Here is a 20,956-nt window from a genome sequence, read left to right on the forward strand (position 1 = left end):
CTGTCTCAGTATCCCAGGATAGCTCTTCTGGGCTCAGGGTCTAGAAAGACCAGAAAGGAACACTCTTCAAGACTACATGAATGATAAAGGAGAAAGAGCACCAACTGTGCTCAGCTGGAGTCAGGCTTTGGTATTTTTTTATTCACAGCTGTTGGACAGAAGGCCTGATCCTCAAGGTCATTTCCTTCAGTAGCTATCAAACATGGTGACGTTCTAGAATCACCTAGGGACCTTTAAAAAAATCCCATTGCCCACACTGTACCCCTGGCCAGGTTAACCAGAATCCATGAAGTGTCACACAGGCATTGGTATCTTTTTAAACTCCCAGGTAATTCTAGTACATAGCCAAGTTTGAGAGCCACTAGCTTCCGTGATTGTCAAGGAACCCTTGTCTAAGGCTGACTCTCTTCATGATCCATGAGGAAACACACCACAAATTCAGTTCTCTGCAATAGTTTATTCTTAACACCTTGTATTTTCAGACGATATCAATACGTGTTGAAGGCGGGTAAGGTACAGCAGGAAGTGGAGTCGGGATGAAAGATCAGTCGATTCCTTCCCAGGAGATACGGCTGCCGTGCAGGCTTCATGCCTTCATTCCCAGTTTGGGAGGTTGCTACTCAGTGCTTCCTTCATTTACTGGAAAGCTGCACTTGACGTGGGTTTCAGCTCCTTTACCCACAGCTTCCAGCTCAGCAGCAAACTGTTGGGAATAGATTCGGTCACCAGGTATACTGTGGAAAACACCCTCAGAACATTCTTTTCGGGCACAGTGTCACAGGCCCAGTTTTACATTCTCCCAAACTAGAGACTTTAGGAAATGCTCAGTGGGATCAAATTCTTCCCTTTTGGACACAGACTTTAGTGAACACAGAAGGACATAGAAGAAATCTGTCTCATAAACATGATTAATATTGTTATAGCTTAAAACTCTACTTAATTTTAGGGGTTTTATGAAATAGAAACTATGTTCTTAAGTTCCTTAGAACTTAAAGGTCTCTTAATTTGAACATTGGAAACTCTAAATATTGAGACCACCAATGAGTTAAGTTAACTATAAAACAAGGAAAAAGTCTCAATGGGTCACTTTGGCCCCTGAACGTTATCACCTATAAAGGCTGGATTTCACAAGGCAGGAACAAAGATTCTGTACGGATGGACCTTGAAGGAAGGTGTCTTGATAAAAGCAGTCCTAACACCTAAGATGTCATCTAAGCAACGTTTAAGATGGGAAAGACAAGAGTTATTTAGTTCAAGGCTAAGTCTGAACTAAATAATCTCTAACTGAATATTTTTTAAAAGCCCCAAAATTATGGTTTTATAATTTAGTAGGTAAAACAACAGGAGGAAAGACAAAAAGAAAATGAACGTAAGATTAGTTTTAAATCCACATTCCTACAAGGCAGGATACTTATGGGCCCCTTGCAGCTGTTAAGTACCTTAACCTACTCCTGGGTGTTCTCATACAGACTCTTGATTTGAGTTCCAAAGTGCTTGGCAAGGTCTCCCCGCTTTGCTTTCAAGGTTGGTGTCAAGAGTCCATTTTCAATGGAAAATGGCTCTGGATGTAGATGGATGCATTTGACCTGGAAGAGGTACACACGTACGCACATTTATTAGTGATCCGGGCTGTTCTGCGGAGCCCTTCTAAATGCTATGTGGGACTTCCCTGGTGGTCCAGTGGTTAAGAATCTGCCTGCCAATGCAGGGGACACGGGTTCCATCCCTGGTCTGGGAAGATTCCATATGCGGTGGAGCAACTAAGCCTGTTTCCGTGACCGCTGAGTCCACATGCCACAGCTACTGGAGCCTGTGTGCCCGAAAGCCAGTGCCGCACAACGAGAGGGGCCACCTCCACAGTGGAAAGTCTATCCACCACAACTTGGGAGTAGCCCCACTCGCCGCAACTAGAGGAAGCCCACACAGCAACAGAGACCCAGCTCGGTCAAAACTAAATGAAAAATAAATGCTACGCGAGGAAACTCGAAGAATCTTTTCTCTTACAGAAGTGGCATGATGACGTGGGAGGGTTAGGAGAATAGTAACATATGCCCATTCTCACACTAATAATTTGGGAAAGACATGAGTGGAGAAGGAGAATGAATAATGAACAGCGTAGAGGGACTACAAAAATGAATGCAAAAGTCACTGCCATTTGTCGTCAATGGGTTAACAGTACCACTGAAGTCAGTTCCTTGGAAACTGAACTTCTTGACCCCATTATAAATGCAAACTTGAACACTTTCTAGTGTGACTTGAGAGGGCAGGATAACATGAGTAATACATACCTGTTCAAAGGATTTAAGGCCACCGTCTATCCCAATTTTATGCATGTCTTCTAATATGGCTTTCTTTATAGTCTAGGAATATAAAACATAGCTTAGAGACTGGCTGTTGAAAAAGAGCCTAAAGAAAAGGCTGAGCAGGAACCAATTCAAAACACCAACTAAACTCATCAGGATAAAAGCAGGATGTAGGGGTATGCGCAAGAATGTGTGATATCTAAATGTTGCTCAAAGAAAATAATGAGAAGAAAAAGCAAACCTAAATGGTAACAGGGGTTTTCTCTGGATGGCATTATTTAATTCCTCATTTTCCAATTAATTTTTTCACAATGCACAACTTACTATAAAAAGAATAGTGATTTTGGTAGTTATTTTTAAACTCCACATCCCATCTTCCAGTCTAATAAAACCAGCCAGTACAGACACAGCAAGAGTCTGTTCTTCCAGCGAGGAGGTTCCGGGAAACCGTGGGTGCCCAAGTTGAAGGGTGGGAGAACAGGGAATCCCCCTCCCATGATGGGCCCATGGGTGTGCATAGGCTTTCCTGACTGAGACTTACTTGGTTTTGACACAGTTCTTCAATAGAGCCCTTTACCCCAATCTTGGCTGCAAATGGGGGAAGTGCATCTGGGTCAGGAACCACCACTCCCACTAGGAATGACTGGAAAGGAAATAAAGGCATGTGAACTAGCGCAGCACTGCCCCCTAGTGGGGCAAAGAAGGCAGCGTTACATCTCCCTAATACATGATGGTTCCCAAGCCTGACATTCAGGGCTGGAGTCCCTTGGACAGCAAGATCAAAACAGTCCATCCTAAAGAAAATCAGTCCTGAATATTCATTGGAAGGACTGATGCTGAAGCTGAAGCTCCCTGATGCGAATATCTGACTCCTTGAAAAAGACCATGATGCTGGGAAAGATTGAAGGCAGGAGGAGAAGGGGACGACAGAGAATGAGATGGTTGGATGGCATCACCGACTCGATGGACATGAGTTTGAGCAAGCTCTGGGAGTTGGTGAAGGACAGGGAAGCCTGGTGTGCTGCAGTCCATGGGGTCACAAAGAGTAGGACATGACTGAGCAACTGAACTGAACGGAATCCTACTATTTTCTCAAAATATATTTCAAACCCTCATGGAACTCTAATCTCATTTTCACACTTAACATCTCTACAAAAATGTTCCATTCAAATGTGATTGTTCAAAAAGAAATGGTGCTCAATATTAAGCTTAAAGCAACTCTGACCTCTGCATATCAATCCTCCCGCACTCCCAAGAAGCCAAGTTTAAGCACAGTGTTTATAAAACTGGTGATTAAGAAATGTATGTTACCTGTAAGCTTTCCCCATGTACAAAAATCTGCGACACCAGACTACTCCTGATGTAGACAGTTTCTATCTTCTCTGGAGCAATGTATTCTCCTTGGGCCAGCTTGAAAATGTTCTTTTTTCGGTCGATGACCTTCAGAGTTCCGTTCTGCAGCAGACAGAAAGACAACAGCATCAGTGTTTCTGAGCCTATTGAGGGATGTCAGTGAAGAGCAAGGTGAAATCAGAGGTAATCTTCCTTTTTTTGTTTTTAATCTTCCCTTTAAAACTTGACCTCTCCATTGACTTTTGGACAATCTTTCATTTCTCTTTTTGGCTTTGGGGAAAGGGGAGGGATGCAGCCTTCCACAAAACCTGTCTATACTGTGTCTGTGAAGAGTCAGTGGGCAGCCTCAGAAAAAGTCCCCTGGACCCACTGGGATTATGCACATGGTTGCCTCATCCAAAAAAGAAATTTTGCAGCTCTTAATATCCAGTAACTTAATTTCCAATTACTTCATTCCAGCACTCTTGGGAACAGGGAAGGTGTTATCTTTTATTTAGACTTTAGAATGATCTTCCCCTCCTTGTCTCCCTTTTCTCTATCGCTTTTAAATCCAGGAGCAGTCTGTACAGCTCCACTGTGCCACTGCTAATCAAACAAGTCAGTAATTGCGCTTGTTAGGACAGGAACAGCCAGGGAGAGCTCTCTGACCAGCCACCAGAGGTCACTTGCAGGTTCTATCTCTGGGCTAATTGATTTGAGGAGCATAGGTTTTTAGGGATTTGAATTGTAGAACTGGAACAAGTGGCAAATACGGTCCACATGATCACACCCGAAATAGGGCAATAGACTGAACCAATCCTGGAACCATCAGCAAGGCCAACTCCAGAAATTAACCACCAGCTCAGCCTAACAGACATTATCTGAAAGTGATGAATAAAGCTCAGCCCTTTATAATTCTAGTGTGAAAACACATCTATTGCCTATACTTTGGGCTTATTAGACCTGAGAACTCTTACCATACAGACACAGACATGTTACCATAATACCCAAATCTATAAAATACATTATTAGGACCAGTGTTCTTGGAGATTTTGTTGTCAAACATTCCTTGAATATCACTTAAATCTTGAGAATATTGAGCAAGAAGGGGGTTTTAAATCTGGTTACGTTCCCACTCCCCCAGCACATAAGAGACAAAAACTTTCCAGAGAGGAAAGCTCATGAAAATTCCCTTCAGGGGTTCTAAGGCACCATCATTACTATGCAAGAATTTCCTCTCTTCCTAGGAAAACAGATGGGGTTTACAGAGACTACTTACTGCTGATTTTTTGTCAGCAAGCTATGATTTAAAGACAGTCTCAGTCTGCTTTCACCAAGAGAGGCTGTGAAGGTCACTGAGAGGCAAAAACTAGTCTCTGCATACACCTGGCTTAGAAATCCTGCCCCCTCATTTTGATGTGTCTGCATATTAAGTGGGGGAAAAAATATGTATCCCTATAAAAGGCAAACACTACAGGCCCATGGAGTTATCTTGAGTTTTTTCTGCCACAAGAAGAGTAAAACTCACAACAACAACAAAATACATTACTACACTTCTTTGGAAAAGTCACCAAATTTTTCCCTATCTTTGAGCAAGTCATTCATGGTATCCAGGCTTCCCTGGGATCTCAGTTGGTAAAGAATCTGCCTGCAATGCAGGAGATGCCGGTTGGATTCCTGGGTCAGGAAGATCCCCTGGAGAAGGGAAAGAAAGGTACCCACTCCAGTATTCTTGGGCTTTCCTGGTAGCACAGATGGTGGTAAAGAATCTGCCTGCAATGCAGGAGACTTGGGTTCAATCCCTGGGTTGGGATGATCCCCTGGAGAAAGGAATGGCAACCCACTCCAGTATTCTTGCCTGGAGAATTCCATGGACAGAGGAGCCTGGCAGGCTACAGTCCATGGGGTCGCAAAGAGTCGGACATGACTGAGCGACTTTCATTTTGAGCAAGTCTATTCCCTCGTTAAGGGACACCCAGAAGTTTTGAAGAAACACTCACCGGGAGCCAGCGACCAATGTCTCCTGTGTGAAGCCAGCCATCCTTGTCCAAGGTTTCCTGTGTCTTCTCGGGCTCCTTCAGGTATCCTTTGAACACGTTGTGGCCCCTGATGCAGATCTGTACAGAAGTTGGGAGGCGATGGTGACAACAGCAAAGGCTGCTACAAACACCTACTCCCGCCTTTCATCCTTTTTTTTTCCTGCCACCTTGATTCATTTGACGCTTCCACTATACGTATGAGGAACACTGGCTTCCCTAGTGGGTCAGATGGTAAAGGATCTGCCTGCAATGTGGGGAACACGAGTTCAATCCCTGGGTTGGGATTGAAGATCTCCTGGAGCAGGGAATGGCTATCCACTCTAGTATTCTTGCCTGGAGAATGCCATGGACAGAGGAGACTGGTGAGCTACAGTCCGTGGGGTTGCAAAGAGTCGGACACAACTGATTGACTAATACCAATGACACTAATGAAGAGCGCCGGATTTTAATTTCTATTGTGGGGGACAAAGTTAGACTCCAAGACAGTGAAGTCCTAAAATTCTCGAAAGAACCAAACACAAACTTGCTCACAAGTGTGTGCTTTTTCTGATACACACATCCCCACCACGATTATGTAAAAAGGACTGCTGGGCACAGCCTACTTGCCTCTCCTTCATTGTTCACGGCAAAGTAGTTCATATCAGGTACATCTTCCAGCTTCACATGATTGCAAGCCATGGGGACTCCAACGTGGCCTAGAACACACCACAATGAATCAGCCAGGATACTGGGAAATGGTGATAACTCCAGCCATGTTTGAGAGATATTTATGGATTAACTCTAGAAGAATAAAACTGAAAAGTCATTTGGCAGTGCCAGACAGTCGAGATAGAAAAGCCTGGACCAACCCTTAGATTTAGGATCTGCCACATTCATCCAGAGTATTGAGGCTATCTAAACACCCAAATCCTAGTTTATCTAGAACTGTTCACCCAGCCATTGCACCCACTGTCCAGTAAACAAAGAACCTACCTGATTTCCAATCCCCAGGTAATGTAACTGTACAGCCAGCAGTGCATTCTGTTTGACCATAAGCTTCAAACACCTGTGTGAACCAAAGAAGGGCTTTGAGAGTCACTCAAGATACAGCAGGAGCTGGCCATGCCCTATGGCCAGACATGAAGAAAGCAAGGTGTCTGAGAGCTGGAGGACACTTAGTGTCCTAAAACCTTGGATTCGTGAGAGCCTGAGCTGCTGGGTCTTTGCAACTGTGGATTCACTAAAAAACCAAAAGGGTCCAGAAATTGACCAAAGTATGGAAACATACTATACTTCGGGAAATGTGGCACTACAAGCTGATGGGGAAAAGAGAGTTATTCATTAAGTGACATGCAATCCAATGGCAACTGGACTTGAACCTAGGCAAGGGCATGCTACTGAAGGAGCTAAAGAAAGTGAGAAGTATCTTTTAAGGGAAATAGCTATGGTGTAGAACAGGGGTTGGCAAACTTCTGTATATAAGACCAGAGACTGAATATATTTGACTGTATGAGCCATTTGGTCTCTATGTCAATGACTCATCTCTGCCAATATAGCACCAAAGTGGCAGTAGACAATACATAAATAAATAAGTATGGCTGTGTTCCACCAAGACTTTATTTACAAATAGAGGGAACAGGCCAGATTTGGTCTGTAGCACAGACCAACTGCTGGTATAAAGGATAACCTTGACTGGAGAGGGGCTGTGGGGGAAACACATGCACAGTCTGAAGTGGAGATGGGGTCTGTCCCAGGCAGAGCTGCTGGAAGAGAGGAAGGCATTTCTGGGAGGGATATGACATAGGGCCTTCTGATCTATGGGTGTTAGGAGCTGAGGGAAAGGAAGGAAAGGAAGAAAGAGGAACTCTGGCCTTGGCATCAATTCAGAATCTGTTGTGAAGACAGTTATACACATAGGTGGTACTTGATGAGGACAAGGCTGTTTGCTTCATTCATACTGTGCGTGTTGGCTGAAAGAATGAACTAGTTAGCCATCGAGGGGGAAAATATGAGACTATCTGTACTCAAGCCCTTTTACTAAATTCCAGATGGAGCAGAGACTTAATTGAAAAAAGGTAAAACCACAAGGTTACCAGAAAATCTGGGTGAAAACAGTTTTATGCAATATTGAGGGTTGGGTCAGGAAGCCTAAGGTCTAAGCTCTTATAAAACCACATAAAAAAGGTGACTCAGTGCAAAAACATTTAAAACTTTTATCTAGCAATACACAGCGCAAAAGATGAGACTAGGACATACACTTGTAACACAACAAAGATTGATTTTATTACTATTCGAATTCTTAGAAAGCAAGGTGAAAGAGAACCGAACTCTCCTTTGCTCTTTTTTCTATGAGGAGGTAATGTAGTAATTCATGAAAGCAATACAAGTGCCAGTAAACAATAGAAAGGATGTTTAGGGACTTCCCTGGTGGTCTAGTGGTTAAGACTCTGCACTTCCAATGCAGAGGTCTCGGGTTCAGTCCCTGATTGGGGAACTAGGATCTGCGTGCCTCATAGTGCAGCCAAACACACAAAACCCCACAAATACTATTAAACACATCTGTGACTGTTCAATGCGATGAAGGCAAGGGAAAAAAGAGCCCCCCAAAAGATATTTGGTGTTAATAAAAGAAACAAAGCTGTAATAAGATTTTTCAAGTATCTATTTGGCTAAGATTTAAATGACTGAAAACATCTATCACTAGCAAGAAGGTGGGGCTATCAGGACTTGTGCTTTATTTGCAGGAATGTATAAGAAAGACAAGATCCTTCTGAGGAAGTGTGAGCATTAACATTAACATGTAAAAAAAACTCATATACTTTGGCCCAATAATTCCCACTTGCAAAGATTTATCCTAAATTGATAGTTGCATAAATATGCACAAATATCCTTATCATCTCATTGATTATAACAGCAAAAAAAAAAAAATGATGTCTATCAATAGGAAACTGGGTTTCCTAGGTAGCACAAGTGTAAAGAATCCACCTGCCAATGCAGGAAATGTAAGAAACACAGGTTCAATCCCTGGGTTGGGAAGATCCCCTGGAGGAGGGCATGACAATCCAGTCCAGTATTCTTGCCTAAAGAACCCCATGGACAGAGGAGGCTGGTTGGCTACAGTTCATAGGGTCTTTAAGAGTCAAGAGTTGGACACGACTGAAATGACTTAACACGCATCAACAGGAGACTAGTTATTTGGGTACATTCAATAAATGATTACAAAACCATTAAAATGATGTTTATTTGACTAGGATCAATATGGACGGGGCGAGCACTGCTTAACAAGTATATTAGAACACGGATGTCATTTTTTAAAGATGATGCTCCATTTATAGTTATTATAAAACATCAGATGTATTTCCCATATAACAATATCCTCTAACTCACTTTGCACCTAACTGTTTGTACCTCTTACCCTCCTACCCCTAAACTGCCCTTACCCACCACTTGGACTTTGTTCTCTGTATCTGTGAGCCTGATTCTTTTTTATTACATTCATTAGTCTGTTGCATTTTTTAGATTCCACATATAAGTGACGTCACATAGAATTTGTCTTTGTCTGATTCATTTCACTTGGCATAATGCCCTCCAAGCCCATTCACACTGCTGCAAATGGCAAAGTTTTGTTAACATTGATGCTGTTTGTGTCAAGGTTTCTGTATACAGATGCATTAAGCAGTGACTGGAAGGATATTTTCTCTTGACTTTGAGTTTCTGGCTGACTTTCTCCTTGGCACTTTTCATTTGTGTTTTCATTTTTATTTAAATAGTGAGTTTTACTTGTGCAAAAGTGAAATTAGCTATCATCCCAAAAAGGTGCCTATTGCCTGAATGGGAAGGAAAGAAGAGGTGATGTATGGATATATATAACGAATTCACTTTGCTGTACAGCATAAACTAACACAACATTGTAAAGCACCTACACCCTAATAAAAATTGTTTTAAAAAAAAGTACTTGGCCTACCAGACATCCCAGTGCTGCCCGGAGGAACGTCAAGACGGGAGGTGAGATGGGGGCAGCTCCGGTGATCAGTAACCGAACCTTCCCACCCAGGCTTTCCTGTTTAATAGAAACAAAAGACCCGCTGAAAACTATTCCCTCGGCTTTAGTCTCCTGCATTGCAAAATGGGCAGAATAGCCTACTTATCCAGTGTTGTCATAAGGATTAAACTCATTAATTCACACAGCACTTAGAAAGGGTCCATCATTGTAGAAAAGAACTTAAAGTGTTGGCTCTTATGGTAACCACCATCCACAGCGGGAACCAGACCTGCATTTTTTTTTTTTTTTTACATTTCCTCAGGTAATTTGTATTGTTGGATCTTTCAAATTACTTAGGACTCTCAACAGACCACCCAAGAGAATGAAAGAGCTAGAACCTAAGAAAAATCCACTTTCTGTATTTCAGCCAAATCCCTTTAGTGACAACGTTGTCTGAGAGAGATCTCAAAAGGCTGAGTGAACGCAGAAAGTGCCAAAGGGTCTCCAGTTAAAGAGACGCTTGACCATCAAAGGAAAAGCAAAGTATGCTGAAGCTGAGGGCAGCCCAGACACATACCTGGCTCCATCAGGATCTACCCAGCATACCTGGATCTTTCCAAAGATGAGCTTGTCCCACAGACTGTCACGTCTGATGATACCCCTTTTCACTTCACGGAATTTACTGGCAACAGCTAAGTTCAACAAGAACTTCTTCAAGGGTGTCTTGGCTTCATTTTGTACCTGCAGGAGTGAGAGGAGTGACAGCTCCTCTTAGTTGGAAACCTACTGGATACTCACCAAAGCCATTCATCAACAAACAAGAGATAGCGCTTCCTAGCATCAAAAGCGGAGAAGGCAATGGCAGCCCACTCCAGTACTCTTGCCTGGAGAATCCCATGGACGGAGGAGCCTGGTAGGCTGCAGTCTACGGGGTTGCTGAGGGTCGGACACGACTGAGCGACTTCACTTTCACTTTTCACTTTCATGTCTTGGAGAAGGAAATGGCAACCCACTCCAGTGTTCTTGCCTGGAGAATCCCAGGGACGGGGGAGCCTGGTGGGCTGCCGTCTATGGGGTCGCACAGAGTTGGACACGACTGAAGTGACTTAGCAACAGCAGCAGCAGCATCAAAAGAAAGTGACTCTTATTCATGCACTGGTATGCTGAATAATGATGAAAGTTCATGCTAACAAAGAAGTGAAGTTCATACACACACACAAAGCTCCAGCTCCTCCAAATTCCTTGTCCTTAGCAAAAAACCTTGACAATTAATACAGCATGTCCCCAAAAGGTAGCATCTATCTACAAAGTTACCCGGGAGTACTGATGAAACAGCTGATTCTGTACCTGTTAGGGCTTTTGATTTAGGATCATATGTATGTATGTTATATAGTATCATAATATTACAAAGAAAATTTTTCACTGACCAGTTTTGAAGGTCACTGGGACACCAGTGCATTATTTTCAAGACTGATAAATAAAGGGGGAAAAAATCAAATATTTGTGCCTTCCTGGAAGACTCTCAGCTAATGAAGGCAAGAGAAATGCTTGGATTAGAAAAATCACCATTTTCCTAACCTTAATGAAAAACAGAGCAGAGATCAATAACAGCTAAATCTGTCATGAGGCCATGAAATTTTGGCTCATCTCCTTATTAGACCTGACTCTGGACAAGCTATTTAACCTCCAAGGTTCAGTCTCATCATCTGTAAATTAGGGATAATAAACGTTGGTGTGATTTCCTGGGTTTTTGTAGGAATGAAATGATGGAATGTATATGAAAATTTACCATGGGCTTAGCACCTCAGCAAGAAGCACCCTAACCAGCAGGTGTTATGGAACCAGAGTAACAATTTCCAAGTCAGCTGAATTTTGAGAGGTTCCTCAAGTCTCTGAATTAATCTGTTTCTCCATATCACATCCAAGTAATCTCATCCAGAGGAAAGGGGGTTTCATTTGTACGATTTTTCATGGCTGCATTTGTAAGTGTGGCTGTAAGTGGATGCTGGTGGGGTGGGGGTGAGGGTGGAGCTGGAGCACAGTTCCTAGCAACACAGAGTCTCTAGGAGCTGTAGTCAGGCCTAAAGCCCTGCACAGCTCAGGGCCAGCCCAGCAGAAGCAAGGTAAGTACCTTATCATAGACCTTGTTAAGGAGTCGAGGCACTGTGGGGAACAATGTGGGCTTCAGGGTCCTCATGTCGTCAGGCAGCAGCCGAATGTCTCCTTGGAAGAATCCGACTTTGGCTCCATAAGAGAACACGATGACCTAAAAGCAAAACCAGAGCGTGGGGCTCAGAGCCAAAGAACCTCTTTGAGTCGGGTCTGTTTGGGACAAAATTAAGGACATCCAATGGGCACTTTGATGTGAAGAGTTGACTCATTGGAAAACACCCTGATGCTGGAAGACTGAAGGCAAAAGGAGAAGGGGGTGGCATAGGATGAGATGGCTAGATAGCATCACCGACTCAATGGACTTGATTTTGAGCAAACTCTGGGAGACAGTGAAGGACAGGGAAGGCTGGCAGGTGGCAGTCCATGGGGTCTCAAAGAGTCAGATACTACTTAGTGACTGAACAGCAACAAAAATGCACACTTTTCTCTGGACCCCCTCACCCCTGACACTTCATGTACCCAGAACTCTGAGACCCTACTCCCTAGACAGGATGACACTCACCTCTGCTGAGGTGGCAGGACAGGTAAGTCAGATTGTGAGGCTGCAGGCCCACCCCTATTCCACCCATGGCTCTGGGTGAGTGTCTAAGGCATCGTTTCTAAGAGCCCGTTCATTACATAGCACTAAGAAAAAAGCACTCAAACTAGAACACGCCTACAGTGGTTAAGACCATCTCAATTTCAGAAGTGATAAAATGTGAAAACTCCCGAAGTTTTCACGTATATTCACGGAATATACATCAAGGCTGTATATTGTCACCCTGCTTATATAACTTATATGCAGAGTGCATCATATGAAATGCCAGCTGGATGGAACACAAGCTGGAATCAAGATTGCCAGGAGAAATATCAATAACCTCAGATACACAGATGACACCACCCTTACAGCTGAAAGTGAAGAACTAAAGAGCCTCTTGATGAAAGCAAAAGAAGAGAGTGAAAAAGTTGGCTTAAAACTCATCATTCAGAAAACTAAGATCATGGCATCCGGTCCCATCACTTCATGACAAATAGATGGGGAAACAATGGAAACAGTGAGAGAGACTTTATTTTTTTGGGCTCCAAAATCACTGCAGATGGTGATTGCAACCATGAAATTAAAAGATGCTTGCTCCTTGGAAGAAAAGCTATGACCAACCTAGACAGCAAATTTAAAAGCAGAGACATTACTTTGCCAACAAAGGTCTGTCTAGTCAAAGCTATGGTTTTTCCAGTAGTCATGTTTGGATGTGACAGTTGGACTATAAAGAAAACTGAGCACCAAAGAATTGATGCTTTTGAACCGTGGTGTTGGAGAAGCCTCTTGAGAGTCCCTTGGACTGCAAGGAGATCCAACAAGTCAATCCTAAGGGAAATCAGTCCTGAATATTCATTGGAAGGACTGATGCTGAAACTGAAGCTCCAATACTTTGGCCACCTGATGCGAAGAACTGACTCATTGGAAAAGACCCTGATGCTGGGAAAGATTGAAGACAGGAGGAGAAGGGGACGACAGAGGATGAGATGGTTGGATGGTATCATGAGTTTGATGGACATGGATGGACTCGATGGACATGAGTTTGAGCAAGCTCCAGGAGTTGGTGATGGACAGGGAAGCCTGGAGTGCTGCAGTCCATGAGGTCACAAAGAGTCGGACACAACTGAGCAACTGAACTGACTGAAAATGTGAAAAACACGCTGATTAGAATTAATATTATATTAATCAGATATCAGCACTTTAACCCAAGGAACCGAATCTTCCATTTTAGCATTTCATGTACCAACAGATAAGCTGGTTGAAGAGGTATTTAAGCAGGGATCAGAGAGGGGACTTTCCATCCCTAATGACACCTGTGTTTTTGCTTTTGGTTCTCAAGCCAGCCTCAGAATAGCCTGAAAAGCTAGATGACCACTCACAGAAGGCCAGCTCTTCTCCAGTGCAGGTGCCATGTCAGCAGCTCCCCCTGACACACTCTGGACACCTTATCTGGATCAAAGTTTCCTTCTTTGCCCCTCTGTGGGGAACTTCCTTTTCGTTAAGCCTAGATCTTTTCAAAACCTCTAGCCCAAAGACAAGAAAAAACAATGCCTCATCTCCCCGCGCAGGATAGATGTAAGCTCCCGGCTATGAGCTCCAAGGATTTGCCGGCACCCTGTGTGAAAGCAGGAGCAAGCATTCACCCCATGGGATACAGACAGACTCCACACAGGAAGACTCTGCAACAGGTTAGGGGTGACGCCAAGATTAGGACTCAGCTGTGACAACTCCCTGCTGCCCGTGCCCTCACGTTAAATAGTAGATTGCAAATGTTGCAGAGTTGCCCTTGGAATAAATGTGGGACTAGCAAGTCAGGACCCTCTTTTCACACACCTGCTAGGAATATAGGATCTTACCTGTACAATCCTTTCAAACATATGAGCCAAGGGGAGGTAGGATATACACACGTCCTCAGGATTGGGCTCAAAAACACCCTAGAGATCAGGAAATGGAAAAGAGACAACAATGGGTTAATGTCAATTTCCTCTTCCAAAGAGGATTTAAACACTTCTTTCTAGGACTGCTGCATACAGCTGTGCAGATGTGCCCTGTGTAAATCTAAGGGCTGCTCTAACTGCATTGAGTGTGGAGATCTGCAGTGACCCTAACAGAGCAAAACTCTATGGGACTTCCCCAGAGGTCCAGTGGTTAAGACTTCACCTTCCAATGCAGAGGGTGTGAGTTCTACCCCTGGTCAGGGAGCTGAGATCCCATGTACCTTGTAGCCCCCCAAAAATCAAAACATAAAACAGAACCAATACTATAACACATTCGATAAAAACTTTAAAAATGGTCCAGATTAAAAAAAATATATATATATATATATATTAATAAATAAATAAAAGGGCAAAACTCCAGACAAAGATGTACCGGTATTCATCCACACTCAGGCCTTCAATCAGTTTTTTCCCTCTCTGCCTCCTCTCACTTTAAGATTAAAATCTTACGACAGATTTACATTTTAATGAGGGCCTTGTTTTCAATTGACCACTGACCTCCATACATTTGAGAAAACCAGAAGCATTGGAAACAATATTTGCATGGGTTAACATGGCTCCTTTGGGATCACCTGTAGGAAACAAGAGGTGGGAAGATGCAGTAAGTGACTAACAGGTTGTCTCTGGCATTGAAATGAGAAGCTACATTCATTTGGTTCCGTTCCATGGAGCCGAGAACTTCTTCTGTCCCCGGGTCTTTTTATGAATGGTGTAAATGACTCTGCTTATGAATGACTGATACCCCCAGAAACGCTACTCTGACTGCATTATTATGCTACTCTGACTGCTACCACACAGGGCACAGCCGCAGTCTCAGATAGCAACAAAAAAGAATCCAAGTGGCCCCCACCCTGCCTTGTGCTGTTTTCATGTTGAAGACTTCAGATCTAACAATATTACCTAGCCATCACTTTATAAACGGGGTACAGTGGAATGGCTATGACTTCTAGATTATTATGGTTCAAATTAAAAGTTACTAAGAGTTCTAATAGCTAGGTAGCTACATAGAGGGGGAGAAAGAGAACACGGAATGATCTGTTTAAATCTACCACTGGGCTATCTTGATTGAGTGAAGCCATTCAAGTGATGTTGAGAGAGTGGTAGGCTGGGGGAGGAAGTTGACTTTATAAAGCCATCTTAAAGGCCCTTCCATTCCATACATGTAAACTGCTCCTGGTTGTTCATTGAAATGTGTTTGCTTATGCTTGGGTTTTTCTAAGTGGGCAACCATATTCAGAAGTCTTAGATTATAAGTCCCTTGTAAAGGGCTGCTTGTAAAGTATATTTACCAGCCCACCAGTGGTCAGTGACTCAAGCCACGTTTTTGGCCAACTAGGGGCATGTGGGGCAACTTCCTGGGCACTGACCTGTGGTCCCACTGGTAAAGCAAATGATGCTGAGATCTTCTGGTGCAGGAGGCTGGAGAGGGAAGCATAAGGGCTTAGTCTACTGTGAGCTTTGAGAGCTGAAGAAGGCAAGACTCAAGATCAGGCAGAAGAAAACTTACCACGGGTTTTCTGAAGTTCTCTTTGCCTAAATTCTGCATGAACAGAAAAGCAAGAAAGACATTAGTTGAGATAGACAGTCTTAGGACAAATACAGTCCTTTTTTCCTTTTGCATGTGAACACCTCTGCAGGAATACAACCCAAATTCCAACCCAGGTCAGGCCCAAAAGCCAACATTCAGGCACAATGGAAGCCTCGGGGTAGAGTATAAGTTCTCTATAATACCAACTTATGAGGGCAGATCCCAAATGTCCAAACTTCCCATCAGACTCTCAAGGTTCAGTCTTCCAGGACCATTGCTAAATCATTTTAAATAAAATGAATAATTGACATTTCAAGGCTTACTGCACATTATATTACTGCCCTGAGCACTTTATGTTCTCTCATTAACTCTTTAAATCTCCTTTGTGAAGTAGGGATGGTTTCATCTTCATGTTACAGAGGGGGAAAAGAAGATGTGGTGCAACTGGCCCCAGGTCACATAACTAATGGATGTGGAGCTAGAAGGTGAACCCAGGAAGCCTGGTTCCAGGATCACCCCCCTCTAACTACTTCTGTATTTATAAATTCTCTACTTGGAAGTCTGTCTGCTGGCCACAGACCTTCCTCCCCCACTGGCAGGCTTTCTGAGTTGTCTTGGGGAAATGATTCCCATAGCTTAATCCCCCACTGGCAGGCTTTCTGAGTTGTCTTGGGGAAATGATTCCCATAGCTTAATAGCATGAGTGTAATTGACTCCTCCCCTGCCACCTCTGGAGGACATCAACTTGCTTTCTTGTATGGAAGTCCTGCAAGTTGCCCACAGTGTGAGACCACCCTTCTGGCTGGCAGTTGAGCTTCAGTCCCCTACCTCAGCATCAAACAGGGATAAGATTTCAACTCCACATTTCTCCCCTCTCTTCTTCAGGTCATCCTCAAAGGGATCCATGAGGATGACCAATTTCAGGCCTGGGGTGAGGCCCTTTTCCACATTACTGATCAGGACTAATGCCTTTTGGGGTGTATCACAGATTACCATGGCGATATCAGCTGAAAGCAGAAAGAGAGCCGGAGGTCAGCCTCTTGTGTTGGTGTGCATCTGATTTTCTCACAAAGAGGAAAAGATTTTTGAAAATGTCAAAACTACTGGATCCCTAAAGGAGATTATGTTTGTAAATCAGATTTATAATGTATAAAATCGGAAACATTCCATTGATAATAAAATAAACTTAATTGAAACAGAAGCACTTAGTTTCCTTGCACACTGCCAACCATTTATAGTTTCTAGAGGAGCCACAAAATTCCTTCAGGTTAAGAATACAGACAACACACTTGGTCACATATGTGGTCCTGTCCATTTGCTTTGTTTAGGGGCATGGGGAGGAGGGATTACAAGGGGAAGGAGAGGGCAAGTAGGATTTTAGCAGACAAGCATTTTATAGTTTTTAATGGTAGCAATTGCTTTGATACTTGTTTGCACAAATGGAAACTTTCTGATTAAGTCTATAGTTCCAATGGATCTACTCACTTAATCTACCAGTTCTGTGATGGAAGGTAACATCTAGTATATCTCTTATTTGCCCATTGAACTTGAATTTGTTTCTCTAACAATAGTCATTTTGTCTACAGACTCTCCATGGACATGGACATTGGTACATGCTGGTGAAAACTATACTCATTTCGATTTACAAGAGTAGGAAATTAAACAGTAGTTCCATAGTGATACAGTCAATTAAGTGATTTATTCACTCACTCGATGGCCTTTCATCCAGGGTGGCCAGTGAAAATAGCTCACTGCCAGAACTATATTGTCATATGACGCCACCTTGAAGCATTTCATTGAAACTTCTGAGTATATCCCCGATTCATGGGCTTTTTCTAACTTCCCTCTAAATTATATCCTAGGTGCTACAGGACAAGAGAGACTTGAGCATTTTTCTGATCACAGCATTATAAGTCTGTTAACAAAAACCAATACTGAGGAAATACTCAGCATCAAGAAAGAATCAAGTTAAAATGTAATAGCAAAATTTTACCCTTGTTGATGATGTATATGACAGCTTCTGCTCCCAAGGTATCATACAAGGGCACAGCTACCATGGAGTACGTGTAACAAGCGAACTCAGAGATGACCCACTGTATGGAGAGATGTTCAAATAAGGACTAGCATATGCTTTGACGACGAAGTGTGTTAATTCAGTCATTTAGTCAACAAATGCTTATTTGGTGGCTCTGTGTTAAAAGAAAGAATCTTCAGTTGTGCCATGTGAAATCTAGTTTCTTGACCAGGGATGGAACCCAGACTCCCAGCATTTGAAGCACAGAGTTTTAACCACAGGACCATCAGGGAAGTCCCCTCAAATCTCTTTTTTTGTGTGATGCTTTAGGGACTGCCATTGCTGATGCTATAAAATATAATTAAATAAAGGAGATAATGTGGGTACCAAGACAACTATTAAAACAAAGGTAGAGTGTAATAAGTTCTATCCATAAAAGGTACAGAAAGCATTAGGGGAGTCTTAAGGAAACAGAGTCACTCTCAGGGATGGAGTAAAGCTATCTGGAACTACTTTGGGAAAAGTGACGGAAATTGGGCAGGGCTCTGAAGGACAGGTAGGATTTGGTTATGGAGATGGAGACAGAGAAGGATGAAGGAAGTGAATGAACAAAGCAGGATTGCATGACATCACTACATATACATCAGAAAGCATAAAGAGTAACAGGAAGTGAATTGGGCTGATGGGTCAGAACCTGATAATGGTGGGTCTTAAATGTCATTATGAACTGAATTATGTTCCCCCTTAAATTCATGTCAAAGCCCTAACACCAAGGCAATTGTTTTTGTTGATAGCACCTTTTAAAAAGAATTAAGGTGAAATGAGATCATAAAGCTCAGCCGGTAAAGAATCTGCCTGCAGGGTACAGGAAGCTTGGGGCTGGTGCACTGGGATGACCCAGAGGGATGGTATGCGGAGGGAGGTGGGAGGGGGGTTCAGGATGGGGAACACGTGTACACCCGTGGCGGATTCATGTTGATGTATAGCAAAACCAATACAATGTTGTAAAGTAATTAGCCTCCAATTAAAATAAATAAATTTAAATGAAAAAAAAAAAGAATCTGCCTGCAATACAGGAGGCCCTGTATTCAATTCCTGGGTTGGTTAAGATTCCCTGGAGAAGGGATAGGCTACCCACTCCAGTATTCTTAGGCTTCTCTGGTGGCTTAGCTGGTAAAGAATCCGCTTGCAATGCAGGAGACCTGGGTTTGATCCCTGGGTTGGGAAGATCCCCTGGAGGAAGACATGGCAACCCACTCCAGTATTCTTGCCTGGAGAATTCCATGAACAGAGGAGCCTGGCGGGCTACAGTCCATGGGGTCACAAAGAGTCAAACATGATTGAGTGACTAAGCACAGCACAACACAGAGCTCATAAGGATGGGACCCTGATCCAATATAACTACTGTCCTTATAAGAAGAGGAAGACACACTGGGGATGGCAGAGAAAAAGTCAAGTGAGGACACAGCAAGAAGGCAGCTGTCTACAGCCAAGAAGAGAGGCCTCAGGAGAAACACACCTGCTGACACCTTGATCTTGAACTGGAGATCTTGAATAGACTCTAGGACTGAGAAAATTAATTTCTGTTGTTTAAGCCACCAGTGTGTGGTATTTTTTTTATGGCAGCCCTAATAGACTAAGATACCAGGTTTGGTGTTAAGTTCCTGAACTAGAGTCAAGAATATCTCTGAGGCTGGGTTAAGGGAAGATGAAGTATATAGATGCACCCAGAAGTGCAGCCTGGCTTGCCCCCACCTTGGATTTTCAGTTAAACAACTGGCTTGGGTAAGCATATGTCATGCAACTATTCCAAAACACACAAAGGTTTTTCTCTGAGGATACTGGGTCTAATGACTTCACCTGAACTTGGAGATAAGCTTAATTCCAATCATTGTAATGTCTAAAATCTGCTTTCAACTCACTGTGGAAAGATGGCTGCAGCTGGTCTCAGGAGAAGTGGAGGCCTTGGTCACTAGTTCAGGGACAACGTGCAAGTTCCAATTCTAACAGCAGTTCATCCCTTTCCACGTCACCCTCAAGCTCTTATTTGCCAGTCCCCTCACAGTTTCCTTATTTTCCTCATATGACAGACTGGCTTAAAATGACACATAACTGGAAACACATAGGAGAAGCCCAGTCACCCAGCAAATAGCACCATTCAACCAATATTAAAGAGGCCCTGCACTATAACTCTTTCAACTGGAACAATATTTAAAGAGTCTGAGGTCTCTAAACAGCTTTCATAAATCTCCATCAAGCATCAGAGTGCTGGATTTGGGGGAGTCTTTAGACTTGGCCCGACTCATTTCTTTCAGTTAATTTCAACACAGTTACCTCTGGCCTATTCTGAGCAAAGATACCAACAAAGCTTTCTCGTGATGGTTTATATCCTTTATGCAAGAGACAGGAGCCCAGGTACTCTGCTCGATCAGACACCTACAAAAGAGAGAGGTAGAGAGAGAGGGAAAAAAAGCAATCAAGACTCCAGAGAGAACAAATTAGCTCAGGATACCACATAAGCAAAAGAACTTATCCAAAATCATGGGCCTGACTTACCTGTTTGTAGGACAGCCATCTGTAGGGCTGGTTTGGTTTTCTATATCCCAGGCAAGGCCCATTGTCTAAAAACATAATATTAAGAGAAAATCAGTTCCAGTTGCAGATTCTTTGGACCAGAGAAAGTAAACGGAGGTTAGGAAGAGACAAGACACAAAGGATAAATCCAGTAAGGACGCAAGCTTCTCTTACGTGCCAAGGAAATGCAAAAGTGATAAGTACTCAGTTCTCAAAGACAGAGAGAGCCTTGAAAACTGCATCTGCAACATTTAGGAAATGCTGAAAAACAGGGGTGGTTCCATCTTGGAATATGTGACCTCCATGGTAACAGGCATTTGGGGAAAGCCATGAATATGGACTAGCCCACATGACGTGAACAAGCAAAAACCTACAAGTGAACACAAATAGCCGTATTGGGTAATCTTGGACTGAGTTTCCCTACAATAAAAAAGGGGCTTGGCAACCCACTCCAGTATTCTTGCCTGGAGAATTCCTTGGACAGAGAAGACTGGCAGGCTACAGTCCACAGGGTCGCAA

The 20,956-nt window shown here is 43.1% G+C and overlaps 1 protein-coding gene and 1 non-coding gene across 5 annotated transcripts in view; one reads left to right on the forward strand and one right to left on the reverse strand.

Annotated features, from left to right (window-relative positions):
- Nucleotides 1-437: 437 nt before the first annotated feature.
- The window catches only part of ACSL5 (acyl-CoA synthetase long chain family member 5), a 51,502-nt gene continuing 30,983 nt past the window's right edge, over nucleotides 438-20,956 (reverse strand). For all 4 annotated transcript variants that reach the window (XM_027528751.1, XM_027528753.1, XM_027528752.1 and 1 more), the window contains 19 exons: nucleotides 20,420-20,484; nucleotides 20,198-20,299; nucleotides 17,843-17,942; nucleotides 16,678-16,856; nucleotides 15,829-15,861; nucleotides 15,689-15,740; nucleotides 14,820-14,893; nucleotides 14,181-14,258; nucleotides 11,767-11,901; nucleotides 10,242-10,376; nucleotides 9,618-9,713; nucleotides 6,647-6,719; nucleotides 6,281-6,369; nucleotides 5,636-5,752; nucleotides 3,615-3,758; nucleotides 2,845-2,946; nucleotides 2,289-2,360; nucleotides 1,440-1,586; nucleotides 438-703 (listed from right to left, as the gene is read on the reverse strand). In XM_027528751.1, coding sequence (XP_027384552.1) covers nucleotides 1,446-1,586; nucleotides 2,289-2,360; nucleotides 2,845-2,946; nucleotides 3,615-3,758; nucleotides 5,636-5,752; nucleotides 6,281-6,369; nucleotides 6,647-6,719; nucleotides 9,618-9,713; nucleotides 10,242-10,376; nucleotides 11,767-11,901; nucleotides 14,181-14,258; nucleotides 14,820-14,893; nucleotides 15,689-15,740; nucleotides 15,829-15,861; nucleotides 16,678-16,856; nucleotides 17,843-17,942; nucleotides 20,198-20,299; nucleotides 20,420-20,484 — 1,787 coding nt within the window. In that variant the 3' untranslated portion in view covers nucleotides 438-703; nucleotides 1,440-1,445. The remainder of the gene's footprint in view (nucleotides 704-1,439; nucleotides 1,587-2,288; nucleotides 2,361-2,844; nucleotides 2,947-3,614; nucleotides 3,759-5,635; nucleotides 5,753-6,280; nucleotides 6,370-6,646; nucleotides 6,720-9,617; nucleotides 9,714-10,241; nucleotides 10,377-11,766; nucleotides 11,902-14,180; nucleotides 14,259-14,819; nucleotides 14,894-15,688; nucleotides 15,741-15,828; nucleotides 15,862-16,677; nucleotides 16,857-17,842; nucleotides 17,943-20,197; nucleotides 20,300-20,419; nucleotides 20,485-20,956) is intronic.
- TRNAG-UCC lies at nucleotides 8,075-8,147 on the forward strand. The gene has a single exon. It is a non-coding gene; the product is annotated as a tRNA-Gly (tRNA).

This window comes from Bos indicus x Bos taurus, chromosome 26 (assembly GCF_003369695.1).
Source record: "Bos indicus x Bos taurus breed Angus x Brahman F1 hybrid chromosome 26, Bos_hybrid_MaternalHap_v2.0, whole genome shotgun sequence".
Taxonomy (NCBI): Eukaryota; Metazoa; Chordata; class Mammalia; order Artiodactyla; family Bovidae; genus Bos; species Bos indicus x Bos taurus.